Below are 25,113 nucleotides of genomic sequence, written 5' to 3' on the forward strand. Positions count from 1 at the left end.
AGAGGGAGGCTGAGGCGGGAGGCTTGCTCGAGGCCAGGAGTTGGAGGCTGCTGTGAGCGAGGCTGACGCCACGGCGCTCACTCCAGCCCGGGCAATAAAGTGAGACTCTTGTCTCCAAAAAAATATAAAATATAAAAGAAAAAAAATAAAAATAAATAAGAAAAAAAAAAAGAGGGAAGAAAACACAAGAATACAAAAGAAAAGGAGAAAAAAAAAAGGTGAAAATTTTAAAAAGGGGGGAAGGAGGACACGGGCAATATATGTAACTTTAACACTTGCACCACCCCCCTAATATGCTAAAATAAAAAAAAATAAATGAAAATTAAAAAAATTAAAAAAGAAAAAGAAAACCAAGAAAAAAAAAGAAAAGAAAACAAGGCAGAAAAAAGAAAGTAAATGAAAAAGCAAAAAGAGAAGGAAAAAAAGACAAAAAGGGGGAAGGAAGAAAATAAATGAAAAAGCAAAAAGAGAAGGAAAAAAAGACAAAAAAGGGGAAGAAAGAAAATAAATGAAAAAGCAAAAAGAGAAGGAAAAAAAGACAAAAAGGGGGAAGGAAGAAAATAAATGAAAAAGCAAAAAGAAAAGGAAAAAAAGACAAAAAAAAGGGGAAGAAAGAAAATAAATGAAACAGCAAAAAGAAAAGGAAAAAAAAAGACAAAAGGGGAAGGAAGAAAATAAATGAAAAAGCAAAAAGAAAAGGAAAAAAAGGGGGAAGAAAGAAAATAAATGAAAAAGCAAAAAGAAAAGGAAAAAAAGACAAAAAAGGGGAGGGAAGAAAATAAATGAAAAAGCAAAAAGAAAAGGAAAAAAGACAAAAAGGGGGAAGGAAGAAAATAAATGAAAAAGCAAAAAGAAAAGAAAAAAGACAAAAAAGGGGAAGGAAGAAAATAAATGAAAAAGCAAAAAGAAAAGGAAAAAAAGACAAAAAGGGGGAAGGAAGAAAATAAATGAAAAAGCAAAAAGAGAAGGAAAAAAAGACAAAAAAGGGGAAGGAAGAAAATAAATGAAAAAGCAAAAAGAAAAGGAAAAAAAGACAAAAAAAGGGGGAAGGAAGAAAATAAATGAAAAAGCAAAAAGAAAAGGAAAAAAAGACAAAAAAAAGGGGGAAGGAAGAAAATAAATGAAAAAGCAAAAAGAAAAGGAAAAAAAGACAAAAAAAAGGGGGAAGGAAGAAAATAAATGAAAAAGCAAAAAGAAAAGGAAAAAAAGACAAAAAAAAGGGGGAGGGAAGAAAATAAATGAAAAAGCAAAAAGAGAAGGAAAAAAAGACAAAAAGGGGGAAGAAAGAAAATAAATGAAAAAGCAAAAAGAAAAGGAAAAAAAAGACAAAAAGGGGAAGAAAGAAAATAAATGAAACAGCAAAAGCAAGGGGAAAAAAAGAAAAGAAAAAAAAAGGAAGGAAAAAAAACAACTAAAACAAGAAGAAACAAGAAAAAAAAAAGGAAACAGAAAAAAAAAGAACAATGAAAAAGAAAAAAACAGAAGAAAAAAAAAGAAAAGAAAAAAAGGCGGGAAAAAAAAGAAAAAAAAAAAGAAAAGGAAAAAAAAATGAAAAAGAAAAGAAAAACAGACACAGCAGCAACAATGGAGTCCTTCTATTGGGGGGAGGGGCCGGTCTCTGATTTCCAATCAGGCGCCCGGCGGGCCGCCCGGTTGCCCCGGGAGACGGGCGGGGTCCTTCGTGGCCGGGCGCCGCCTTCTCGAGTCACCCCAGGCTCGGCCCAATCAGCGGCCGCTCGGTGGCGCGCGGCGCGGCGGCGCCTGCGCAGTCGTGCTCTCCTCCGCCCTCGCGCATGCGCGGTGCCTCGGAGTAGGCGTGGCCGCGCCTGCGCGGTGGCGCCTTCCATGTCCGCTCCGCTCAGGCCTCCTGTCATGGCGTCGCCCGCCGCCCGCCTTCTCCTCCTGGCCGCGCTCGCGGCGCGGGGCCTGGCGTCCCCCGAGGCGGCGCCGGCGCTGGTGAACGAGGACGTGCGGCGCACGGTGGACCTGAGCAGCCACCTGGCGAAGGTGACGGCCGAGGTGGTGCTGGCGCACGCCGGGCACGGCGGCGCGGCCTCCCGGGCCTCGTCCTTCCTGCTGGCGCTGGAGCCCGAGCTCGAGGCCCGCCTGGCGCACCTGGGCGTGCAGGTGAGTCCCCGTCGCCCTCCCTCCCGCCGCCCCGAGCCCTTCTGTCGCGGTCCCCGCCGGCTTTGGACGAGATAAAGCCGTTCGCGCGGACCGGAGGCCCGCCGGGGAGGCCCGGGTAGAGGCCGGAAGCTGACACTGGCCCCGCCCCTTTTTCTCTCCCCGCGTGGGGTTTGGGGGACACGTCAGCTCGGGGTCACACCCGGGGCGGCTGCTTGGACCCCAGCGGGGCGACCCCCAAGTCCTCTCCCCCATCTCTTATTAAAAAAAAAAAAAAAAAAGGTTTTGTTCCCTTGGGCCTCCCTTTCTGGCCTCCCTCCGGCCTGTCATTGGGGTCACTCACACCCAGGGCGGATTTTTGGACCCCAGCGGGGCGACCCCCAAGTCCTCTTCCCTCCTCTTATTAAAAAAAAAAACAAAAAAAAAAACAGGTGTTTTGTTCCTTGGGCCTCCCTTTCCGGCCTCCCTCCGGCCTATCATTCATTGCAAGCGAGGCTGGAGGGAGGCCGCGGCCTCCAAGGTGCCCAGAAAGGGCTTTTCCGCCTCAAAAAAAGAAAAAACTGCATTTGGCGGACGTGGGTTTTGTTCCTTGGGCCTCCCTTTCTGGCCTCCCTCCGGCCTATCATTCATTGCAAGCGAGGCTGGAGGGAGGCCGCGGCCTCCAAGGTGCCCAGAAAGGGCTTTTCCGCCTCAAAAAAAAACAACTGCATTTGGCGGACGTGGAGGCCCAAGGGGAGGACAAAGGAGTGATGGAAAATGACTTTTCCGGTTTTTTTTTTTATTATTATTATTGTTTTTTTTTACCCAATATTTGGTGTTTTTTTTTTTTTTTGAAGCTGCTGCTTTCTTTTTATTTATTTTTTCTTTTTTTAAAAATTTTTTTCTTTCTTTTTTTTTTTTTTGAGACAAGAGGCTCCCTTGGTAGCTCGGGCCAGAGTGCGGGCAGCCTCCGACTCCTGGCCTCCAGCGAGCCTCCGGCCTTGGCCTCCGTCGTGAGTAGCTGGGACGACAGGCGTGCGCCTCCACGCCCGGCTCGTTTTTTTCTATATATATTTTTAATTTTCCACCTTACTTTTTTTTTTTTTTTTTTTTTTTTTAGTAGAGACGGGGTCTCGCTCTTGCTCAGGCTGGCCTCCAACTCCTGGCCTCGAGCGAGCCTCCCGCCTCGGCCTCCCTCTTGGAGTAGCTGGGATGACAGGCATGTGCCTCCACGCCCGGCTCGTTTTTTTCTATATTTTTTTTTAAGTGGCCAAAAATTTCTATTTTTATATTATTTATTTGTTTTAAGACAGAGTCTCGCTCTGTCGCCCGGGCTGGAGTGAGTGCCGGGGCGTCAGCCTCGCTCACAGCAGCCTCCGACTCCTGGCCTCGAGCGAGCCTCCTGCCTCAGCCTCCCTCTCGGAGTAGCTGGGATGACAGGCACGCGCCACCACGCCCAACTAATTTTTTCTATATTTTTTTTATTTGGCCAGTATTTTCTTTTTATTTTTAGTAGAGACGGGGTCTCACTCTTCCTCAGGCTGGCCTCCAACTCCTGACCTCGAGCGAGCCTCCCGCCTCGGCCTCCCAGAGTGCTGGGATGACAGGCGTGGGCCACCGCGCCCGGCCTTACTATTTCTTTCTTTCTTTCTTCTTTTTATTTTATTTTTATTTTTGAGGCAGAGTCCCGCTCTGTTGCCCGGGCTGGAGTGAGCGCCGTGGCGTCAGCCTCGCTCACAGTGGCTTCCGACTCCTGGCCTCCAGCGATCCTCCCGCCTCGGCCTCCCTCCCGAGTAGCTGGGACTCCAGGCGTGCGCCTCCACGCCCGGCTCTTTTTTTTTTTGTTTTTTCTATATATTTTTAGTTGTCCAGCTCGTTTCTATTTTTAAGTAGAGACGGGGTCTCGCTCTTAGGTAGGCTGGCCTCCAACTCCCGGCCTCCAGCGATCCTCCCGCCTCGGCCTCCCTCCTCAGTAGCTGGGACTCCAGGCGTGCGCCTCCACGCCCGGCTCATGAATTAATTCTCCTTTTTTTCCTTTATATATATAATTTTTAAAATAATTTTATATAATTTATATAATTTTTTAATATAATTTTTATATAATTTTTTTAGTATATAATTTTCAATGCAGACACTCTGTTAGCTTAATCGACATTCTACCATGGTGCTGAATTGCATTTGCAGACTTGCAAAGACTCGGCCTCCCGTGCTTGTTTACCGGACAAAAGTAATCGGTATTAATTTGACATATTTAATATATTCAATATTTAATACAGTTAATATATTTAATATATATTAAATGAGAATATCTATTAATACCGTTTAATGTATATGGAACGGTAATGTATTTACACAATGAGCATAAAATCCCACCGGAAGCGTCGGCGTTATTTTTCCGCTTCCTGCAGTTAGGAAAACACACGTCCGCGTCCTGTAAGCGCCATCGGAATAGACCGGGATTCGAGCAGATGGCCGGGGCTCAGAGGATCTTGAGAAGCCCCTCATATATCCGGCCTCCAAATTCGGTAGCGGAGGCCGGGCGCGGAGGCCCACGCCTGTCGTCATCCCAGCACTCTGGGAGGAGGACGAGGCGGGAGGATCGCCCGAGGAGGCCGGGAGTTGGAGGCCGACCCGAGCCAGAGCGAGACCCCGTCTCTACTAAAAAAAATAGAAAGAAATTAATCGATCAACTAAAAAATATATATATAAAAAATTAGGCGGGCGCGGAGGCTCACGCCTGTCATCCCAGCACTCTGGGAGGCCGAGGGGGGAGGATCGCTGGAGGTCAGGAGGTGGAGGCCAGCCTGAGCAAGAGCGAGACCCCGTCTCTACTAAAAGAATAGAAAGAAATTAGCTGGACAACTAAAAGTATAAAGTAAAAGTGAGACAGGCGTGGTGTGGCTTATAGCTGTCATTCCAGCACTATGGGAGGCCGAGGAGGGAGGATCGCTCGAGGTCAGGAGGTCGAGGCCAGCCTGAGAAAGAGCGACATCCCGTCTCCAAAAAAAAAAAAAAAAAAATTATTTGGCCAACTGAAAATAGAAAAAAAAATAAAGAAAAAGTTAGCCGTGCGCGGAGGCTCACGCCTGTCATCCCAGCACTCTGGGAGGAGGCCGAGGAGGGAGGATCGCTCGAGGTCAGGAGTTCGAAACCGGCCTGAGCAAGAGCGAGACCCCGTCTCTACTATAAATGGAAAGAAATTAATTGGCCAACTAATATATATATACAGAAAATATCTGGGCGCGGAGGCTCACGCCTGTAGTCCCAGCACTCTGGGAGGCCGAGGCGGGAGGCTCGCTCGAGGTCAGGAGTTGGAGGCCAGCCTGAGCAAGAGCAAGACTAAAAATAGAAAGAAATTTGCCAGGTAAAAATACATATAAAAAAAAAATTAGATGGGCATGCTGGCATATGCTTGTAGTCCCACTTAATTCAGGGGCCGAGGCGGGAGGCTCACTCGAGGCCAGGAGTCGGAGGCTGCTGTGAGCGAGGCTGATGCCGCGGCACTCACTCTGGCCTGGGCAACAATTTTTCTCAAAAACAATTTTTTTTTCAAAAAAATAATAAAAAAAAAAAACAGGAGGTGGAGGAGGAGGCGTGAATGCCGAGCAGGTGAAATTATCTCTCACCTTGGGCTGGACCCCAGCACTTTGGGAGGCCAAGGCCGGAGGATCACTGGAGGCCAGGAGTTCGAGGCCAGCCTGGGCAACGTAGAGGGACCCCCCAGTCTTGGTGGTCGTTCCCTTCTGGGTGAGGCCAAAATTCTGGGCTAGACGTGCTTGTGGGGGGAGAACGAGCTCTTTATTTTTGAGAAAGAGTCTCACTCACAGCAGCCTCCAACTCCTGGCCTCCAGCGAGCCTCCTGCCTCGGCCTCCCTCCCGAGTAGCTGGGACTACAGGCGTGCGCCACCACGCCCGGCTCATTTTTTTCTATATATTTTAGTTCTCCAGCTCATTTCTATTTTTTTTTTTTTTTTAGTATTGACGGGGTCTCGCTCTTGCTCAGGCTGGCCTCCAACTCCTGGCCTCCAGCGATCCTCCTGCCTCGGCCTCCCTCCCGAGTAGCTGGGACGACAGGCATGCGCCTCCACGCCCGGCTCGTTTTTTTTCTCTATATTTGTAGTTGGTCAATTAATTTCTTTTTTTAGTAGAGACGGGGTCTCGCTCTTGCTCAGGCTGGCCTCCAACTCCCGGCCTCGAGCGACCCTCCTGCCTCGGCCTCCCTCCCGAGTAGCTGGGACTGCAAGCAAGTGCCACCGCGCCCGTCTAATCGTTCCTTTTCTGGAGGGACGGGGGGTCTCACTGTGTTGCCCAGGCCGGCCTCCAACTCCTGGCCTCGAGCGATCCTCCCTCCTCGGCCTCCCAGAGTGCTGGGATGACGGGCCTGAGCCTCCGCGCCCGGCCTGACAGTGTTAATTTGTTTTGTAAAAAGTTGCAGTTTTGTTTGGTCAGGCATGGGACTTGTGTTAGTACTTTATTAAAGACTGTTTGTATGAATATGTATATTTTAATATAATAAGGGAAGAAAATGTCCAGAAAGGGGTCTTTGAGAAGTATATATATTTTTTCTTTTTCTTTTTTTTTTTTTTTGTTTAATTTTTTTCTCTGCTTTTTAACTGGGTCTAAATATTAGTAACTAGGGAAGTGTATGTGGAAGTCTGGTCTTTATTTCTTGGTATGTATTTGATCATTCAGGCAAATTTTTTTTTTTTTTTTTTTTTTTGAGACAGAGTCTCACTTTGTTGCCCAGGCTAGAGTGAGTGCCGTGGCGTCAGCCTAGCTCACGGCAACCTCAAACTCCTGGGCTCGAGCGATCCTTCTGCCTCAGCCTCCCGAGTAGCTGGGACTACAGGCATGCGCCACCATGCCCGGCTAATTTTTTTTATATATATATCAGTTGGCCAATTAATTTCTTTCTATTTATAGTAGAGACGGGGTCTCGCTCTTGCTCAGGCTGGTTTTGAACTCCTGACCTTGAGCAATCCGCCCGCCTCGGCCTCCCAAGAGCTAGGATTACAGGCGTGAGCCACAGCGCCCGGCCAGGCAAATATTTTATATTTACAGAGTTTATTATACTCCTTGTTCTATATATATATATATATGTAAGTAAGTTCTTGACGATAATCTTTATTTTTTTTTTTTTTTCCTCCTTTTTTCTGAAGCCGAGTCTGGCTCTGTCGCCCGGGCCGGAGCGAGCGCCGTGGCGTCAGCCTCGCTCACGGCAGCCTCCACCTCCTGGCCTCTAGCCAGCCTCCCGCCTCGGCCTCCCTCCCTGGTACCTGGGACGACAGGCGTGCGCCTCCACGCCCGGCTCGTTTTTTTTTTTCCTGTCTATTTTTAGTTGGCCGATTAATTTGTTTCTATTTTTTTCTTTTTTTTTTAGTAGAGACCGGGGTCTCGCTCTTGCTCAGGCTGGTTTCGAACTCCTGACCTCGAGCGAGCCTCCCGCCTCGGCCTCCCAGAGTGCCGGGATCACAGGCGTGAGCCTCCGCGCCGGCCATTGACAATATTCTTTTTTTTTTTTTTAATTATCTTAAATTTATTACTTTTCTTGCTTTTCATTTTTCTTTTTTCTTTTTGTTGATCGTCACATCATTCAGGGAGATAATATACATATATATATTTTTTAAATCTTTAATTATTTTAAATTTTTTTTTTTTTTTTTTTTTTTTTGAGACAGAGTCTCACTTTCTTGCCCGGGCTGGAGTGAGTGCCGTGGCGTCAGCCTCGCTCACAGCAGCCTCCGACTCCTGGCCTCCAGCGAGCCTCCCGCCTCAGCCTCCCAAGTAGCTGGGACTACAGGCATGCGCCACCATGCCCGGGTCATTTTTTCTATATATATTTTTAGTTGGTCAATTAATTTATTTCTATTTTTTGGTAGAGACGGGGTCTCGCTCAGGCTGGTTTCGAACTCCTGACCTCGAGCGAGCCTCCTGCCTCGGCCTCCCAAAGTGCTGGGATGACAGGCGTGAGCCACCGCGCCCGGCCTTATTTTAAATTTTGTACTTTTCGTACTTTTCATTTTTTTTTTTTGGTCTTTAATCATTTTAAATTTTTTTACTTTTCGTACTTTTCATTTTTTTTTTTGATCTCTAATTATTTTAAATTTTTTTGCTTTTCGTACTTTTCATTTTTTTTTTTTGGATCTTTAATCATTTCAAATTTTTCACTTTTTTCGTACTTTTCATTTTTTCATTTTTCTTTTTTTTTTTTTGGTGACCGTCTCATCTTTCAGGAAGACAATATTATTATTATTTTTTTTTTTTAAATTTTTTTCTCATCTTTATTTTCATTTATTTATTTTTATTCCGGCGTATCGCGGGGGTCCGGATTCTAAGGTCTCAACAAATGCCGTCTTTCCGACCCTCTTTCCCCCCCAACAAGCCTGAGTCCCCAGCGCGACCGTCCCCCAGGAAGAAAAACGTCCCGGTCTTTCCGACGGGAACACTTGTTCCTGACACCGTAATATTCCATCTCTCAGACGCCCCGAGGGCTCCCGAGGGTCGAAGTTCCTGAGGGGCCTCTCGGTCATTTGCCGACCCGCAGCCCAGAGGACGCAGAAAGGGGTGACGCGCCCTGTCTGTTCTTTCGCAGGCGAAAGGGGAGGACGAGGAAGAGAACAATCTAGAAGTGCGGGAAACCAAGGTCAAGGGCAGAAGGTGAGCCGACGCGCGGGGTGCTTCTTTTTTTTTGTTTGTTTGTTTGTTTTTTGTTGTTTGAGGCTGAGTCTCGCTCTGTCGTCCCGAGTGCCGTGGCGTCAGCCTCGCTCACGGCGGCCTCAGACTACTCCCGGCCTCCAGCAATGAGCCTCCCGCCTCGGCCTCCCTCCCTCCCGAGTGGCTGGGACTAACAGGCATGCGCCGCCACCACGCCCGGCTCGTTGTTTTCTGTATATTTTTGGTTGTCCAGCTCATTTATTTCTGTTTTTTATTTATTTTTTTAGTAGAGACATAGGGTCTCGCTCTTGCTCAGGCCGGCCTCCAGTTCCTGGCCTCGAGCGATCCTCCCTCCTCGGCCTCCTCCCGAGTACATGGGGCTACAGGCATCTGGCTAATTTTTTCTGTCTATGTTTTTAGTCGTGCAATGAATTTCTTTCTATTTTTAGTAGAGCCGGGATCCGGCAGTTGCCCAGGCTGGCCTCCGACTCCCAGCCTCCAGCGATCCTCCCTCCTCGGCCTCCCTCCCGAGTACCTGGGACTACAGGCATCTGGCTAATTTTTTCTACATATATTTTTAGTTGTCCAGCTCATTTGTTTCTATATTTTTAGTAGAGGGACGGGGTCTCGCTCTTGCTCAGGCCGGCCTCCGACTCCCGGCCTCGAGCGATTCTCCCTCCTCAGCCTCCCTCCCGAGTACCTGGGACTACAGGCATCTGGCTAATTTTTTCTGTATATATTTTTAGTGGTGCAGTTAACTTCTTTCTATTTTCAGTAGAGGGACGGGGTCTCGCTCTTGCTCAGGCCGGCCTCCGACTCCCGGCCTCGAGCGCGATCCTCCCTCCCCGGCCTCCGTGGGGCCGGGCCGCCGGGGCGTGGGGCCTCCGCGCCCGGCCTCCACCTTCTCCCGTCTCCTTTCTCTCTCTCCCCCCTCCCCGCACCCCCCCCCCAGCGGCCGGTTCTTCACGGTCAAGCTGCCCGCCCCGCTGGACCCGGGCTCCAGGGTGTCGCTGGTGGTGGAGGCCGTGTACACCCACGCGCTGCGGCCCTACCCGACCCACATCACGCAGGCCGAGAAGCAGTTCGTGGTGTTCGAGGGCAACCACTACTTCTACTCGCCCTACCCCACGGCCACGCAGACCACGCGCGTGCGGCTGGGCTCGCGCAACGTGGAGAGCTACAGCCGGCTGGGCAACCCCGCGCGCTCCGACGACGTGCTGGACTACGGGCCCTTCCGCGACGTGCCCGCCTTCAGCCAGGTAGGCCCGCGAGATCCCGCGAGGGGCGGCCTCGGCCTCCGATTCTTTTCGGATCGGGCGGCCTCGGCCTCTGATTTTTTTCGGATCGGGCGGCCTCGGCCTCTAATTTTTTTCGGATCGGGCGGGCTCAGCCTCTAATTTTCGGATCAGGCGGCCTCGGCCTCTGATTTTCAAATCGGGCGGCCTCGGCCTCTAATCTTTTTCGGATGGGGCGGCCGAGGCCTCTGATTTTTTTCGGATCGGGCGGCCTCGGCCTCTAATTTTTTTCGGATCGGGCGGCCTCAGCCTCTAATTTTCGGATCGGGCGGCCTCAGCCTCTAATTTTTTTTCAGATCAGGCAGCCTCAGCCTCTAATTCTTGGATCGGGCGGCCTCGGCCTCTGATTTTCAGATCGGGCGGCCTCGGCCTCTAAAATTCGGATCGGGCGGCCTCGGCCTCTAAAATTCGGATCGGGCGGCCTCAGCCTCTAATTTTTTTTGGATCGGGCGGCCTCGGCCTCTAATTTTTTTCAGATCGGGTGGCCTCGGCCTCTAATTTTTTTCGGATCGGGCGGCCTCAGCCTCTGATTCTTTTCGGATCGGGCGGCCTCGGCCTCTAATTTTTTTCAGATCGGGCGACCTCGGCCTCTAATTTTTTTCGGATCGGGCGGCCTCGGCCTCTGATTTTTTTTCAGATCAGGCAGCCTCAGCCTCTAATTCTTGGATCGGGCGGCCTCGGCCTCTGATTTTCAGATCGGGCGGCCTCGGCCTCTAAAATTCGGATCGGGCGGCCTCGGCCTCTAAAATTCGGATCGGGCGGCCTCAGCCTCTAATTTTTTTTGGATCGGGCGGCCTCGGCCTCTAATTTTTTTCGGATCGGGCGGCCTCAGCCTCTGATTTTTTTCGGATCGGGCGGCCTCGGCCTCTAATTTTTTTCGGATCGGGCGGGCTCCGCCTCTAATTTTTTTCGGATCGGGCGGGCTCCGCCTCTAATTTTTTTCGGATCGGGCGGCCTCAAAGCCATGGCCCGCGTGTGGCCCTTCCTCTTCTGTTTGTTCTTTTTTGTTGTTTATTTTTTGAGACAGAGTCTCGCTCTGTCGCCCGGGCTGGAGTGAGTGCTGTGGCGTCAGCCTCGCTCACAGCAGCCTCCGACTTTGAGGCTCAAGCGAGTCTCCTGCCTTGGCCTCCTCCCTCCCAAGTAGCTGGGACTACAGGCACGCGCCTCCACGCCCGGCTTGTTTTTTGTATATATTTTTAGTTGTCCAGCTCATTTCTTTCTCTTTTTTTAGTAGAGACGGGGTCTCGCTCTTGCTCAGCCTCGTTTCGAACCCCTGGCCTCAAGCGATCCTCCTGCCTCAGCCTCCCTCCCGAGTAGCTGGGACTCCAGGCATGCGCCACCACGCCCGGCTCGTTTTTTTTCTATATGTATTAGTTGGCCAATTAATTTCTTTCTATTTTATAGTAGAGACGGGGTCTCGCTCTTGCTCAGGCTGGCCTCCAACTCCCGACCTCGAGCGATCCTCCCGCCTCGGCCTCCCAGAGTGCTGGGACGACAGGCGTGGGCCTCCGCGCCCGGCCTGCCCGTTTGCTTTTTTACTTCAAAATGAGAGATTTGCAGAGCGCACAAGAATCTGTTCGCAGTTCTTCACTAAGCTCTAGTCCGGCTCCCCACCTTCCTGGGGGACGGTGAGGCGGCCCCTGCTCAAAAAGTTTGGGGGCCCGGCTTCAGTCCACAAGAGTGACATGGAGATCTGGAGTCATTTTAGGCGGGCGCGCGCGTACACAGCAGGCGCCGACTGTGTGCCCTGTCCCCCCCGCAGGCCGTGCTGCGCGCGCACTTCGAGAACAACAGCCCGTTCCTGACGGTGACGGGGCTGGCGCGGGCCATCGAGGTGTCGCACTGGGGCAACGTGGCGGTGGAGGAGAGCGTGTGGCTGCGGCACTCGGGCGCGGCGCTCAAGGGCCCCTTCTCGCGCTACGACTACCAGCGCCAGCCCGACAGCGGCGCCGCCTCCGTGCGCGCCTTCAAGGTCAGCCACGGCCTGTCGCGGGGGCGGGGGGTGGTGACGAGGGGTGACGAGGGGTGAGGAGCTGCCACAAGGGGTGACGAGGGGTGACGAGGGGTGAGGAGCTGCCACAAGGGGTGACGAGGGGTAATGAGCTGCCACGAGGGGTCACCAGGGGTGACGAGCTGCCACGAGGGGTGACGAGGGGTGAGGAGCTGCCACGAGGGGTGACGAGGGGTAATGAGCTGCCACGAGGGGTCACCAGGGGTGACGAGCTGCCACGAGGGGTGACGAGGGGTGAGGAGCTGCCACGAGGGGTGACGAGGGGTGAGGAGCTGCCACAAGGGGTGACGAGGGGTAATGAGCTGCCACGAGGGGTCACCAGGGGTGACGAGCTGCCACGAGGGGTGACGAGGGGTGAGGAGCTGCCACAAGGGGTGACGAGGGGTAATGAGCTGCCACGAGGGGTGACGAGGGGTGAGGAGCTGCCACGAGGGGTGACGAGGGGTGAGGAGCTGCCACGAGGGGTGACGAGGGGTGAGGAGCTGCCACAAGGGGTGACGAGGGGTGACGAGCTGCCACGAGGGGTGACGAGGGGTGAGGAGCTGCCACAAGGGGTGACGAGGGGTAATGAGCTGCCACGAGGGGTCACGAGGGGTGACGAGCTGCCACGAGGGGTGACGAGGGGTGACGAGCTGTCACAAGGGGTGTCGAGGGGTGACAAGCGGTGATAAGGGGTTACAGGGGGTGATGAGCTGTCACAAGCGGTTACAAGGGGTGACAAGGGGTGACGAGCTGCCACAAGGGGTGACAAGCTATCACAGGTTGTCACAAGGGATGACAAGCGGTGACAAGGGGTGACAAGCTGTCACAAGGGATTACAGGCGGTGACAAGGAGTGACAAGCTGTCACCGGCTGTCACAAGGGGTGACAAGCTGTCACGCTGTCACAAGGGATGACAAGCGGTGACGAGGGGTGACAAGCTGTCAGGCTGTCACAAGGGGTGACAAGCGGTGACGAGGGGTGACAAGCTGTCAGGCTGTCACAAGGGGTGACAAGGAGTGACAAGGTTGACAAGCTGTCACAGGCTGTCACAAGGGGTGACAGGCAGCGATAAGGGGTGACAAGCAGTGACAAGGGGTGACAAGCAGTGACAAGGGGTGACAAACTGTCATAGGCTGTCACGAGGGATGACAAGTGGTGACAAGTTGCAGGTTGTCACAAGGGGTGACAAGTGATGAGGGGTGACAAGCTGTCAGGCTGTCACAAGGGGTGACAAGCGGTGACAAGGAGTGACAAGCTGTCAGGCTGTCACAAGGGGTGACGAGGGGTGACAAGCTGTCAGGCTGTGACAAGGGGTGACAAGTGACAAGGAGTGACAAGCTGTCACAGGCTGTCACAAGGGGTGACAGGCAGTGACAAGGGGTGACAAGCTGTTAGGCTGTCACAAGGGGTGACAAGCTGTCAGGCAGTGACAAGGGGTGACAAGTGGTGACAAGGAGTCACAAGCTGTCAGGCTGTCACAAGGGGTGACAAGGGGTGACAAGCTGTCACAAGGGGTGACAAGCAGTGACGGGATGACAAGCTGTCAGGCTGTCACAAGGGGTGACAGGCAGTGACAAGGGGTGACAAGCTGTCACAAGCTTGCCACAAGCTGTAACTCGATCACCCCCGGCCCGCACACTCGCGTTCTTGCACACAGAGTCTGGCTCTGTCGCCCGGGCTGGAGTGAGCGCCGTGGCGTCAGCCTCGCTCACAGCAGCCTCCGACTCCCGGCCTCCAGCGAGCCTCCCGCCTCGGCCTCCCACAGTGCCGGGACGACAGGCACACGCCTCCGCCGCGCCCGGCCTGGCATTCCTTCCCGCAGTCGGGGTCCCCCTCTCTGAGCGGGGTCCCGGCGTCCCACGCGCGCGCGGTCTCTGTCCCCCAGACCATCCTGCCCGCCGCGGCCCAGGACGTGTACTACCGCGACGAGATCGGCAACGTGTCCACCAGCCACCTGCACGTGCTGGACGACTCGGTCGAGATGGAGATCCGGCCTCGGTTTCCCCTGTTCGGCGGCTGGAAGACGCACTACGTCATCGGCTACAACCTGCCCAGCTACGAGTACCTCTACTGCCTGGGTGCGTGCCCGCGGCGACACGCCGCCCCCGCCGGGTGTTGTGTTTTTGTTTTGTTTCGTTTTGTTGTTTAGTCTTGTTTTATTTTCTGTTTTGTTTTGATTTTTTGTCTAGTTTTCTTTCTGTTTTGTTTCTTTTGTTTTGTTTTGTTTTTTGTTTTCTTTGTTTATTGTTTTGTTTTGTTTCTTTGTTTTGTTTCTGTTTTGTTTTGCTTTTTTGTTGTGATTTTTTGTTTTGTTTCTTTATTTTGTTTCTTTTGTTTCTTTTGTGTCTTTGTTTTGTAGTTTCTTTGTTTTTTTTGTTTTGTTGTGATTTTTTGTTTTGTTTCTTTATTTTGTTTTGTTTTGTTTTCTTTCTTTGTTTTGTTTCTTTTTTTTATTTTGTTTCTTTGTTTTGTTGTGTCTTTTTGTTTTGTTTTCTTTGTTTTGCTTTGTTTCTTTGTTTTGTCTTGTTTTTTTAAGCTGTTCTTTAATTTCTTCCTTTACTTTTTTTTTTTTTTACTTTTTTTTTCTGAGGCAGAGTCTCGCTCTGTCGCCCGGGCTGGAGTGAGTGCCGTGGCGTCAGCCTCGCTCACAGCAGCCTCCAACTCCTGGCCTCAACCGATCCTCCTGCCTCGGCCTCCCTCCCGAATAGCTGGGACGACAGGCATGCGCCTCCACGCCCGGCTCGTTTTTTCTATATGTATTTTCAGTTGTCCAGCTCATTTCTATTTTTTTATTTTTTGTTGAGGCAGAGTCTCGCTCTGTTGCCCGGGCTAGAGTGAGTGCTGTAGTGTCAGCCTCGCTCACAGCAGCCTCCAACTCCCGGCCTCCAGCGATCCTCCCACCTCGGCCTCCCTCCCGAGTAGCTGGGACCACAGGCATGCGCCACCACGCCCGGCCCATTTTTTCTATGTATTTTTAGTTGGCCAATTAATTTCTTTCTATTTTTAGTAGAGACAGGGTCTCGCTCTTGCTCAGGCTGGCCTCCACCTCCTGGCCTCGAGCGATCCTCCCGCCTCGGCCTCCCAGAGTGCCGGGACGACAGGCGTCAGATTCTCCGCTTTTCACGCCACTGCGCATGTCGGCCTCCCCCCTCCCAGGTGACCAGTACGCGCTGAAGATGAGGTTTGTGGACCACGTGTTTGACGAGCAAGTGATCGACTCCCTGACCGTCAAGATCATCCTGCCCGAAGGGGCCAAGTGAGTCAGCCCGCGCCGTCCCTCTGCCCCGTCGCCCTTTGCCGCCTGTGGCCACCTCCAGAGGAACCTCGATTCTGGGGGTCACAGGAGGTAGTCCCAGCTACTCGGGAGGGAGGCTGAGGCAGGAGGCTCGCTTGAGGCCAGGAGTTGGAGGCCAGCCTGAGCAAGAGCGAGAACCTCGTCTCTACTAAAAAAATAGAAAGAAATTAATTGGCCAACTAATATATATAGAAAAAAAAACGAGCCGGGCGTGGAGGCGCATGCCTGTAGTCCCAGCTACTCGGGAGGGAGGCCGAGGCGGGAGGCTCGCTTGAGGCCAGCAGTTGGAGACCAATGTGAGCAAGAGCAATAGCCTGACTTCTACTAAAAAAAAAAAGAAAAAATACAAAGAAATGAGCCAGACAAGTAAAACTATATAGAAAAAAGAAAAACGAGCCGGGCGTGGTGGCGCACGCCTGTAGTCCCAGCTACTCGGGAGGGAGGCTGAGGCGGGAGGCCAGAATTGGAGGCTGCTGTGAGCGAGGCTGACGCCACGGCACTCAGTCTAGCCCGGGCGACAGAGCGAGACTCAGTCTGAAAAAAAAAAAAAAAAGAAAACGAGAGAAGCCTGCAGGGACTTTTGTTTTTTATTTCTTTTTATTTATTTCCTTTTTTGCAAAGTTTTTGGACTAAAAGAATTGCAGGGACTTTCGTTTTTCTTATTTTTTTTTATTTTTTGCAAAATAGTACTTGGAGTTGCTGTTCTTGCAGGGAATTTTTTTTTTTTTGGAGACCGAGTCTTGCTGTGTCGCCCGGGCCAGAGAGCCGTGGCTTCAGCCTCGCTCACAGCAGCCTCCAATTCTGGCCTCCCGCCTCGGCCTCCCTCCCGAGCAGCTGGGGCTACAGGCGTGCGCCACCACGCCCGGCTCGTTTTTTTTTTTGTCTCCATATTTTTAGTTGTCCGGCTCATTTCTTTCTGTTTTTTGTAGAAGAGACGGGGGTCTCGCCCTTGCTGAGGCTGGTTTCGAACTCCAGGCCTCGAGCCATCGATCCTCCCGCCCCGGCCTCCCAGAGTAGCTGGGACTGCAGGCATTTTCCGGCTAATTTTTTCTATATATTTTTTTAGTCGTCCAGCTCATTTCTTTCTATTTTTATTAGTAGAGATGAGGTCTCGCTCTTGCTCAGGCTGGTTTCGAACTCCTGACCTCGAGCCATCGATCCTCCGGCCCCGGCCTCCCAGAGTAGCTGGGACTGCAGGCATCTTCTGGCTAATTTTTTCTATATATTTTTTTAGTCGTCCAGCTCATTTCTTTCTATTTTCATTAGTAGAGACGGGGTCTCGCTCTTGCTCAGGCTGGCCTCCAACTCCTGGCCTCGTGCGATCCTCCTGCCTCGGCCTCCCAGAGTTAATTTATATATATATATATATATATATTTTTTTTTTTAGTTGTTCAGCTGATTTCCTTCTACTTTTGTAGTAGAGAGTAGAGACGTGGTCTGGCTCTTCCTCAGGCTGGCCTCCAACTCCTGGCCTCGAGCGATCCTCCTGCCTCGGCCTCCCAGAGTTAATTTATATATATATATATATATATATATATATATATATATTTTTTTTTTTTAGTTGTTCAGCTGATTTCCTTCTACTTTTGTAGTAGAGAGTAGAGACGTGGTCTGGCTCTTCCTCAGGCTGGCCTCCAACTCCTGGCCTCGAGCGATCCTCCCGCCTCGGCCTCCCAGAGTTAATTTATATATATATATATATATGTATATATATATTTTTTTAGTTGTTCAGCTGATTTCCTTCTACTTTTGTAGTAGAGAGTTAGAGACGTGGTCTGGCTCTTCCTCAGGCCGGCCTCCAACTCCTGGCCTCGGGCCATCGATCCTCCGGCCCCGGCCTCCCCGGTGGCTGGGAGGGACCCCAGGCGTTGAGCGGCCCCGTCGCCCGGGGCCACGAGCCTGTGCGTTCTCATCCTCATCTGCCTCCAGGAACATCCAGATCGACAGCCCCTACGACATCGTGCGAGCCCCGGACGAGCTGCACTACACCTACCTGGACACCTTCGGCCGCCCGGTCATCGTGGCCTACAAGAACAACCTGGTGGAGCAGCACATCCAGGACATCGTGGTGAGCGGGCCCCTCCCCGGCACCGCGGGGGGCTCGGGGCCAGGCGGTGACAGCCCGGCCGGGCGGGGCGGAGGCCCACGCCTGTCGTCCCGGCGCTCTGGGAGGGAGGCCGAGGCGGGAGGATAGGTGGAGGCCAGCCTGAGCAAGAGCGAGACCCCGTCTCTACTAAAAAAAATAGAAAGAAATGAGCCAAAACAACTAAAAAAAAAAAAATATATATATATATAAAATGAGCCGGGCGTGGGGGCGCACGCCTGTAGTCCCAGCTACTCGGGAGGGAGGCCGAGGCGGGAGGATCGCTCCAGGTCAGGAGGTCGGGACACCCTGAGCAAGACCGAGACCTCTTGTCTCTACTAAAAATAGGGAGAAATTAATTGGCCAACTGAAAAAAAAAAAAAATATATATATATATAAAATTAACTCTCAGAGGCCGAGGAGGGAGGCTCGCTCAAGGAGGTCAGGAGTCCCGTCTCTACTAAAAATAGGAAGAAATGAATTGGCCAACTAAAAATATATAGAGAAAAATGAGCCGGGTGAGGCCGAGGCGGGAGGATCCCTCGAGGCCAGGAGTTGGAGGCCAGCCTCAGCATAGGCGAGGCCCCGTCGGCACTATAAATATAAAGAAATTAATTGGCCCACTGAAAATATATATAGGAAAAATGAGCCGGGCATGTGTTCTCCTTCCTGTCGTCCCAGCACTCTGGGAGGCCTAGGCGGGAGGATCGCTGGAGGTCAGGAGTTGGAGGCCAGCCTGAGCAAGAGCGAGACCCCGTCTCTACCATAAATAGGAAGAAATTAATTGGCCAACTGAAAAAAAATATATATATATATATTTATAAAAAATTAACTCTGGGAGGCCAAGGCATGAGGATCGCTTGAGGTCAGGAGTTCGAGACCGGCCTCGGCAAGAGCGAGACGCCGTCTCTACTAAGAATGAAAAGAAATTAGCTGGTAAAAAAAAAATATATATCTATATCTATATGTATATATATAGAAAAAACGAGCCGGGCGTGGAGGCGCATGCCTGTAGTCCCAGCTACTCGGGAGGGAGGCTGAGGAGGGAGGATCACTTGCTCGAGGTCAGGAGGTGGAGGCCAGCCTGAGCAAGAGCGAGACCTCCTGTCTCTACTAAAAATAGGGAGAAATTAATTAGCCAACTGAAAAAAATATATATATATATATACACACACATATGTATGTATATAAAATTAACTCTCAGAGGCCGAGGAGGGAGGCTCGCTCAAGGAGGTCAGGAGTTGGAGGCCAGCCTGAGCAAGAGCGAGACCCCGTCTCTACTACAAATAGAAATAAATTAATTGGCCAACTGATATATATAGAAAAAATTAGCCAGGCATGGTGGCGCATGCCTGTAGTCCCAGCTACTCGGGAGGGAGGCTGAGGCAGGAGGATCACTTGAGCCCAGGAGTGTGAGGCTGCTGTGAGCGAGGCTGACGCCAGGGCACTCACTCTAGCCCGGGCAACAAAGCGAGACTCTGTCTCAAAAAAAAAAAAAAGAGAGAAAAAAAAAATATTTATTTATATAAAAAATTAACTCTGGGAGGCCGAGGAGGGAGGCTCGCTCGAGGTCAGGAGGTGGAGGCCAGCCTGAGCAAGAGCGAGACCCCGTCTCTACTAAAAATAGAAAGAAATGAGCTGGACGACTAAAAATATAAATAGACAAAAAATGAGCCGGGCGTGGTGGCGCATGCCTGTAGTCCCAGCTACTCAGGAGGGAGGCCGAGGCTGGAGGCTCTCTCGAGGCCAGGAGTCGGAGGCTGCCGAGAGGGAGTCCGACGCCCCAGCACTCTAGCGACACAGCCAGCCTCTAATTAAAAAAAAAAAAAAAAAGGGGGAACTCCTCCACGGTCCCTCCGTTTTTTTTGGGGGGGCTGGCGAGGTTTGAGCGCTGAGCGGCCTCTAAAACGGGGAGGCCGAGGGCGGCCTCCCTGCTGGGGTGTGTGTGTCGGGGCGAGGCCGGGCCGGGTGACAGCCGCGTCCCGCCCCCCCCGCAGGTGCACTACACCTTCAACAAGGTCCTGATGCTGCAGGAGCCGCTGCTGGTGGTGGCCGCCTTCTACGTCCTGTTCTTCACCGTCATCGTCTACGTCCGGCTCGACTTCTCCATCACCAAGGTGCCCGGGCCTGGCGTGCCAGCACTCCGGGGGGAGGCCGGGGAGGGAGGACCGCGGTCGAGGCCGGGAGGTGGAGGCCGGCCTGAGTTACAGAGCGAGAGCCCGTCTCTACTAAAAAAAAAAAAAGAAACGAGCGGGACGACTAAGAATATATAGAAGAAAAAGCGAGCCGGGTGTTGTGGAGGCGCACGCCTGGAGTCCCGGCTACTCGGGACGGAGGGAGGCCGAGGCGGGAGGCTCGCTCGAGGCCAGGAGTTGGAGGCCAGCCTGAGCAAGAGCCAGACCCCTTGTCTACTCTCTACTACAAAAGTAGAAGGAAATCAGCTGAACAACTAAAAAATATATATATGTATATAAATAAATTAACTCTGGGAGGCCGAGGATGGAGGATCGCTCGAGGCCAGGAGTTGGAGGCCAGCCTGAGCAAGAGCGAGACCCCGTCTCTGCTAAAAAATATTAGAAAAGAAATGAGCTGGACGAGTAAAAATATATAGACAAAAAACGAGCCGGGCGTGGAGGCGCACGCCTGGAGTCCCAGCTACTCGGGAGGGAGGCCGAGGCGGGAGGCTCGCTTGAGGCCAGGAGTTGGAGGCTGCTGTGAGTGAGGCTGAAGCCACGGCACTCACTCTAGCCCGGGTGACAGAGCGAGACTCTGTTTAAAAAAAAAAAAACAGGGCCGGGCGCGGTGGCTCACGCCTGTAATCCTAGCACTCTGGGAGGCCGAGGCGGGAGGCTCGCTCGAGGCCAGGAGTTGGAGGCCGACGCCACGTCTCTCCAGCCCCGGGGGGACAGAGCGAGCCTCTGCCTCAATTTAAAAAAAAAAAAAAAAAACACAGGGTCACCTTGGAGGTCAAGTGTCATTGAGGCTCTGAGCCTGTCGCTGCCTGGTGGGGACAGCTCGTGGCCGCGGTGGCTTTAGCCTCCTCCCTGGGCCTCCTCCCTCGGCCTCCCCCCTCACGCGGAGTCTCTCTCCCCCCTTCCCCCTCCCCGCAGGACCCGGCGGCCGAGGCCCGGATGAAGGTGGCCTGCATCACGGAGCAGGTGCTGACGCTGGTCAACAAGAGGCTGGGCCTCTACCGCCACTTCGAGGAGGCCGTCAACCGCTACAAGCAGTCCCGGGATGCGGCCGCCCTCAGCGGAGGCCGCAAGAGCCTGGAGGCCGAGCACAAGGCCCTGACCGGCGAGATCGCCGTGCTGCAGTCCAGGCTCAAGGCGGAGGGCTCCGACCTCTGCGACCGGGTGAGCCTCCCACGCCGGCCTCCCCCCGCCGGCCTCTGCCCCGCCGCCCTGGCCCCGAGGCTGCCGTCCGGCTCGCGTGCGGCCCCGCGCGGTGTTTCGTTATCGTTATTATTATTATTATTTGAGACAAGAGTCTCGCCCTGTTGCCCGGGCTGGAGTGAGTCCCGTGGAGGCAGCCTCCAACTTTTGGCCTCCAGCGAGCCTCCTGCCCCGGCCTCTCTTCCCGAGTAGCTGGGGCTACGGGCATGCGCCACCACGCCCGGCTCGTTTTTTCTATATATTTTTCCTTGGTGGATTAATTTACTTTTATTTTTAGTAGAGACGGGGTCTCGCTCTCGCTCAGGCTGGTTTTGAACTCCTGGCCTCCAGCGATCCTCCCTCCTCGGCCTCCCTCCCGAGTAGCTGGGACCACAGGCGTGCGCCTCCACGCCCGGCTCGTTTTTTGTATATATTTTTACTCATTCAATTCATTTCTTTCTTATTTTTTTTAATTAGAGACGGGGTCTCGCTCTTGCTCAGGCTGGTTTTGAACTCCTGGCCTCGAGCGCGATCCTCCTGCCTCAGCCTCCTTTTGAGTAGCTGGGACTACAGGAATCTGGTTAATATTTTCTATATTTTTTTTTTGTTTAGTTGTCCAGCTCATTTCTTTCTATTTTTAGTAGAGACGGGGTCTCGCTCTTGCTCAGGCTGGTTTTAAAGTCCTGGCCTCGAGCGATCCTCCCGCCTCGGCCTCCCTCCCGAGTAGCTGGGACTCCAGGCATGCGCCACCACGCCCGGCTCATTATTATTATTTTTTTTTTGTATGTATTTTTAGTTGCCCAGATAATTTGTTTTTATTTTTAGTAGAGACGGGGTCTCGCTCTTGCTCAGGCTGGTTTCGAACTCCTGGCCTCGAGCGAGCCTCCTGCCTCGGCCTCCCTCTGGAGTAGCTGGGACTCCAGGCATGCGCCTCCACGCCCGGCTCGTTTATTTTCTATATATTTTTAGTTGGCCAATTAATTTCTTTGTGTTTTTAGTAGAGACGGGGCCTCGCTCTTGCTCAGGCTTGTTTAGAACTCCTGGCCTCCATCAAGCGATCCTCCCTCCTCGGCCTCCCAGAGTGCCGGGACGGCAGGCCGGGCGGGGCGCTTATATTTTGGGGTGCTGCGGGGTTCGGGGTGGGGGGGTGGGTTGCTGGCTCTCGAGTGTCACCTCCCCGTCGCCCCCCCCCCCCGGCAGGTGAGCGAGATGCAGAAGCTGGACGCGCAGGTGAAGGATCTGGTCCTCAAGTCCGCGGTGGAGGCCGAGAGGCTGGTGGCGGGGAAGGTGAAGAAGGACACCTACGTGGACAACGACAAGCTCCTCTCGGGCAAGCGGCAGGAGCTGGTGGCCAAGATCGACCACATCCTGGACGCCCTGTAGCGGCCCCCGCCCGGCCGGCCTCGGGCCTCCCGGAGGCAGGAGGGAGGGGTGTAGAGGCCGACAGCACAGGCGGAGGCCAGGGAGGGAGGCTGGTGTCGCGTCGTCCGCAGGCCGCCCGGCGGGAGTCGAACCCAGGACCCGAGGCAGGCCAAAGAGGGGGGAGAGGAGAGGCTCTCGGCCCTAAACCTTTCCTCTGTTTTTTTGTTTTTTTTTTTTCCTTTTCTTTTTTTTAAACTTAAAAAGAGTAAAGAAAAAAAAAAAAAAAAAAGTCACTTTTTCCAACCCAGATTTTGTCAGTGGCTGCTGACGGCTTCTGTGCTCTCAAGTCGAGATAACAGTAGATTTTTTGAAGTCCTTTCGAAAGGCTTGCTGAGGCTGCCCGGCCTCCGCGGGTGTGTGTCGTGGGGAATGTGGGGTTTCTCGGTTTTTGCTTTTGGTTGTCTCTTCTTCTTAAAAAAAAAAAAAGAAAAGCCCGTGTCGACGACGAGTGGAAATAAAACAGCGACCGTGAGCGCCGTGTGCGTGTCCTGTTGGGAGACGCTGCTGCTGTTCGCTCATTTTGTCTCTTTGCTTTCTATCTGTTTTATTTGCTGTGTTTTTTTAGTTATTTTTAACCAAGGACTAAAAAATGCCGGAGTGGTCCACGTTCTGGCTTCACTGAGTATGTTGGCCTCTTTGTTGATTTGTTGTTTTATTCTTTATTGCGTTTTTAATGTTTTTCAGTTCTTTGTTTTTTTTTTATTCTTTTATGTTTTTATTTTGTTTTTTATTGTTGTTTTATATTTTTGTTTTGTATTTCTTTTGATATTTTGGTTCCTCGTTATTTTTTATATCTTTATTTTTTTATTTCCTTTTTTATTCTTTATATTTTTTATTTTTGTTTTTTTTTTTTTGTTGTTGTTTTTTTTTTTTTTTTTTTTTTTTTGAGACAGAGTCTCGCTTTGTTGCCCAGGCTAGAGTGAGTGCCGTGGCGTCAGCCTCGCTCACAGCAGCCTCAAACTCCTGGGCTCGAGTGATCCTCCTGCCTCAGCCTCCCGAGTAGCTGGGACTACAGGCATGCGCCACCATGCCCGGCTAATTTTTTATATATATATCAGTTGGCCAATTAATTTCTTTCTATTTATAGTAGAGACGGGGTCTCGCTCTCGCTCAGGCTGGTTTTGAACTCCTGACCTCGAGCAATCCGCCCACCTCGGCCTCCCAAGAGCTAGGATTACAGGCGTGAGCCACCGCGCCCGGCCTTTATTTTTGTTTTATCTTTTTTAATGTTTTTATATTTATTTTTTATTTTATTTATTTTATATATATATATATATATTTTTTTTTTTTGAGACAGAGTCTCACTCTGTTGCCCGGGCTGGAGTGAGTGCCGTGGCGTCAGCCTCGCTCACAGCAACCTCAAACTCCTGGGCTCGAGCGAGCCTCCTGCCTCAGCCTCCCGAGTAGCTGGGACTGCAGGCGTGCGCCACCATGCCCGGCTCATTTTTTTGTATATATATTTTTAGTTGGTCAATTAATTTCTTTCTATTTTTAGTAGAGACGGGGTCTCGCTCTTGCTCAGGCTGGTTTCGAACTCCTGACCTTGAGCAATCCGCCCGCCTCGGCCTCCCAGAGTGCCGGGATGACAGGCGTGAGCCACCGCGCCCGGCCTGTTTTATATTTTTATATTTTTGTTATTTTTTGTTAGTTTTTTATGTTTTTATTTATTTTATCTTTTATCATTTTTTATACGTTTATATTTTTATTTTCGCTTGTTTTTAAATTTTTTATGTTTTTATATTCGTTTGCTTTTAAATTTTTTATCAGTTTTCACATTTTTATTATGTTTATATTGCATTTTTTAATTTTTTTATGTTTTTATTTTCATTTGTTTTGATTTTATTTTTTATATTTTTATCATATTTATATTGTATTATCTTCTTATATTTTTAATTTACTTTTATATTTCCGTGTTTCATCTGGGCACAAGTGTTGAGGTTGCGCGTACTTCCCATCCCCCCGCTCCCTGGGAGCTGAATTTTTAACTTTGGGGATAGGGATGTCTTTCGTTTTTTGAGACAGAGTCTCGCTCTGTCGCCCGGGCCAGAGTGGGTGCCGGGGCGTCGGCCTCGCTCACAGCGGCCTCCGACTCCTGGCCTCAATCAAGCGAGCCTCCCGCCTCGGCCTCCCTCCCGAGGAGCTGGGACTCCAGGCACGCGCCTCCACGCCCGGCTCTTTTCTTTTTATATATTTTTTTAGTCGTCCAGCTCGTTTCTTTCTATTTATTGTAGTAAGAGACGGGCTCTGGCTCTTGCGCACGCCAGCCTCAAACTTTCGAACTCCTGGCCTCCAGCGATCCTCCCGCCTCGGCCTCCCTCCCGAGTAGCTGGGACTGCAGGCATGCGCCTCCACGCCCGGCTCGTTTTTTCTCTCTCTATTTTCAGTCGTCCAGCTCGTTTCCTTCTATTTTCAGTAGAGACGGGGGCTGGCTCTTGCTCAGGCCGGCCTCCCACTCCGGGCCTCGATCAAGCGGTCCTCCCTCCCTGGCCTCCTCCCCGAGTGCTGGGCTGGCGGGTGTGACCCCGCTTGCAGCCAGGCCGTGCGTTTATCACGTCTGGTGACTCATTGCAGGTGAGGGTCGCAGGTGAGGGTCACAGGTGACACAGGTGACACAGGTGAGGATCGCAGGTGAGGGTCACAGGTGACACAGGTGAGGGTTGCAGGTGAGGGTCACAGGTGAGGATCGCAGGTGAGGGTCACAGGTGACAGGTGAGGATCGCAGGTGAGGGTCACAGGTAACACAGGTAAGGGTCGCAGGTGAGGGTCACAGGTGACACAGGTGAGGGTTGCAGGTGAGGATCGCAGGTGAGGGTCACAGGTGACAGGTGAGGGTCGCAGGTGAGGGTCACAGGTAACACAGATGCGGGTCGCAGGTGAGGGTCACAGGTGACACAG

General features: G+C 51.8%; 2 protein-coding genes across 2 annotated transcripts in view; both read left to right on the forward strand.

The window, feature by feature from the left end:
• The first annotated feature begins 1,810 nt into the window (after nucleotides 1-1,810).
• Nucleotides 1,811-22,690, forward strand: RPN1 (ribophorin I). The gene is made up of 10 exons (XM_075995937.1): nucleotides 1,811-2,127; nucleotides 8,695-8,759; nucleotides 9,709-10,015; nucleotides 11,814-12,023; nucleotides 13,930-14,122; nucleotides 15,201-15,300; nucleotides 17,269-17,407; nucleotides 19,420-19,539; nucleotides 20,533-20,778; nucleotides 21,997-22,690. Exons 1-10 carry the CDS (start codon nucleotides 1,846-1,848, stop codon nucleotides 22,177-22,179), a joined length of 1,845 nt encoding a protein of 614 aa, XP_075852052.1. The 5' UTR covers nucleotides 1,811-1,845; the 3' UTR covers nucleotides 22,180-22,690.
• The window catches only part of MGLL (monoglyceride lipase), a 401,877-nt gene continuing 385,880 nt past the window's right edge, over nucleotides 9,117-25,113 (forward strand). The window contains exon 1 of the mRNA XM_075995941.1: nucleotides 9,117-9,135. The gene's annotated coding sequence lies outside the window, so the exon portion shown is untranslated. The remainder of the gene's footprint in view (nucleotides 9,136-25,113) is intronic.

Source organism: Microcebus murinus, chromosome 20 (genome assembly GCF_040939455.1).
Source record: "Microcebus murinus isolate Inina chromosome 20, M.murinus_Inina_mat1.0, whole genome shotgun sequence".
Taxonomy (NCBI): Eukaryota; Metazoa; Chordata; class Mammalia; order Primates; family Cheirogaleidae; genus Microcebus; species Microcebus murinus.

Coding starts and splice junctions, on each gene's coding strand:
- RPN1 (XM_075995937.1), top strand. CDS start 1,846: ATGTCCGCTCCGCTCAGGCCTCCTGTCATGGCGTCGCCCGCCGCCCGC. Junction 12,024..13,929: donor CCTCCGTGCGCGCCTTCAAG/GTCAGCCACGGC, acceptor TCTGTCCCCCAG/ACCATCCTGCCCGCCGCGGC. Junction 14,123..15,200: donor CGAGTACCTCTACTGCCTGG/GTGCGTGCCCGC, acceptor CCCCCCTCCCAG/GTGACCAGTACGCGCTGAAG.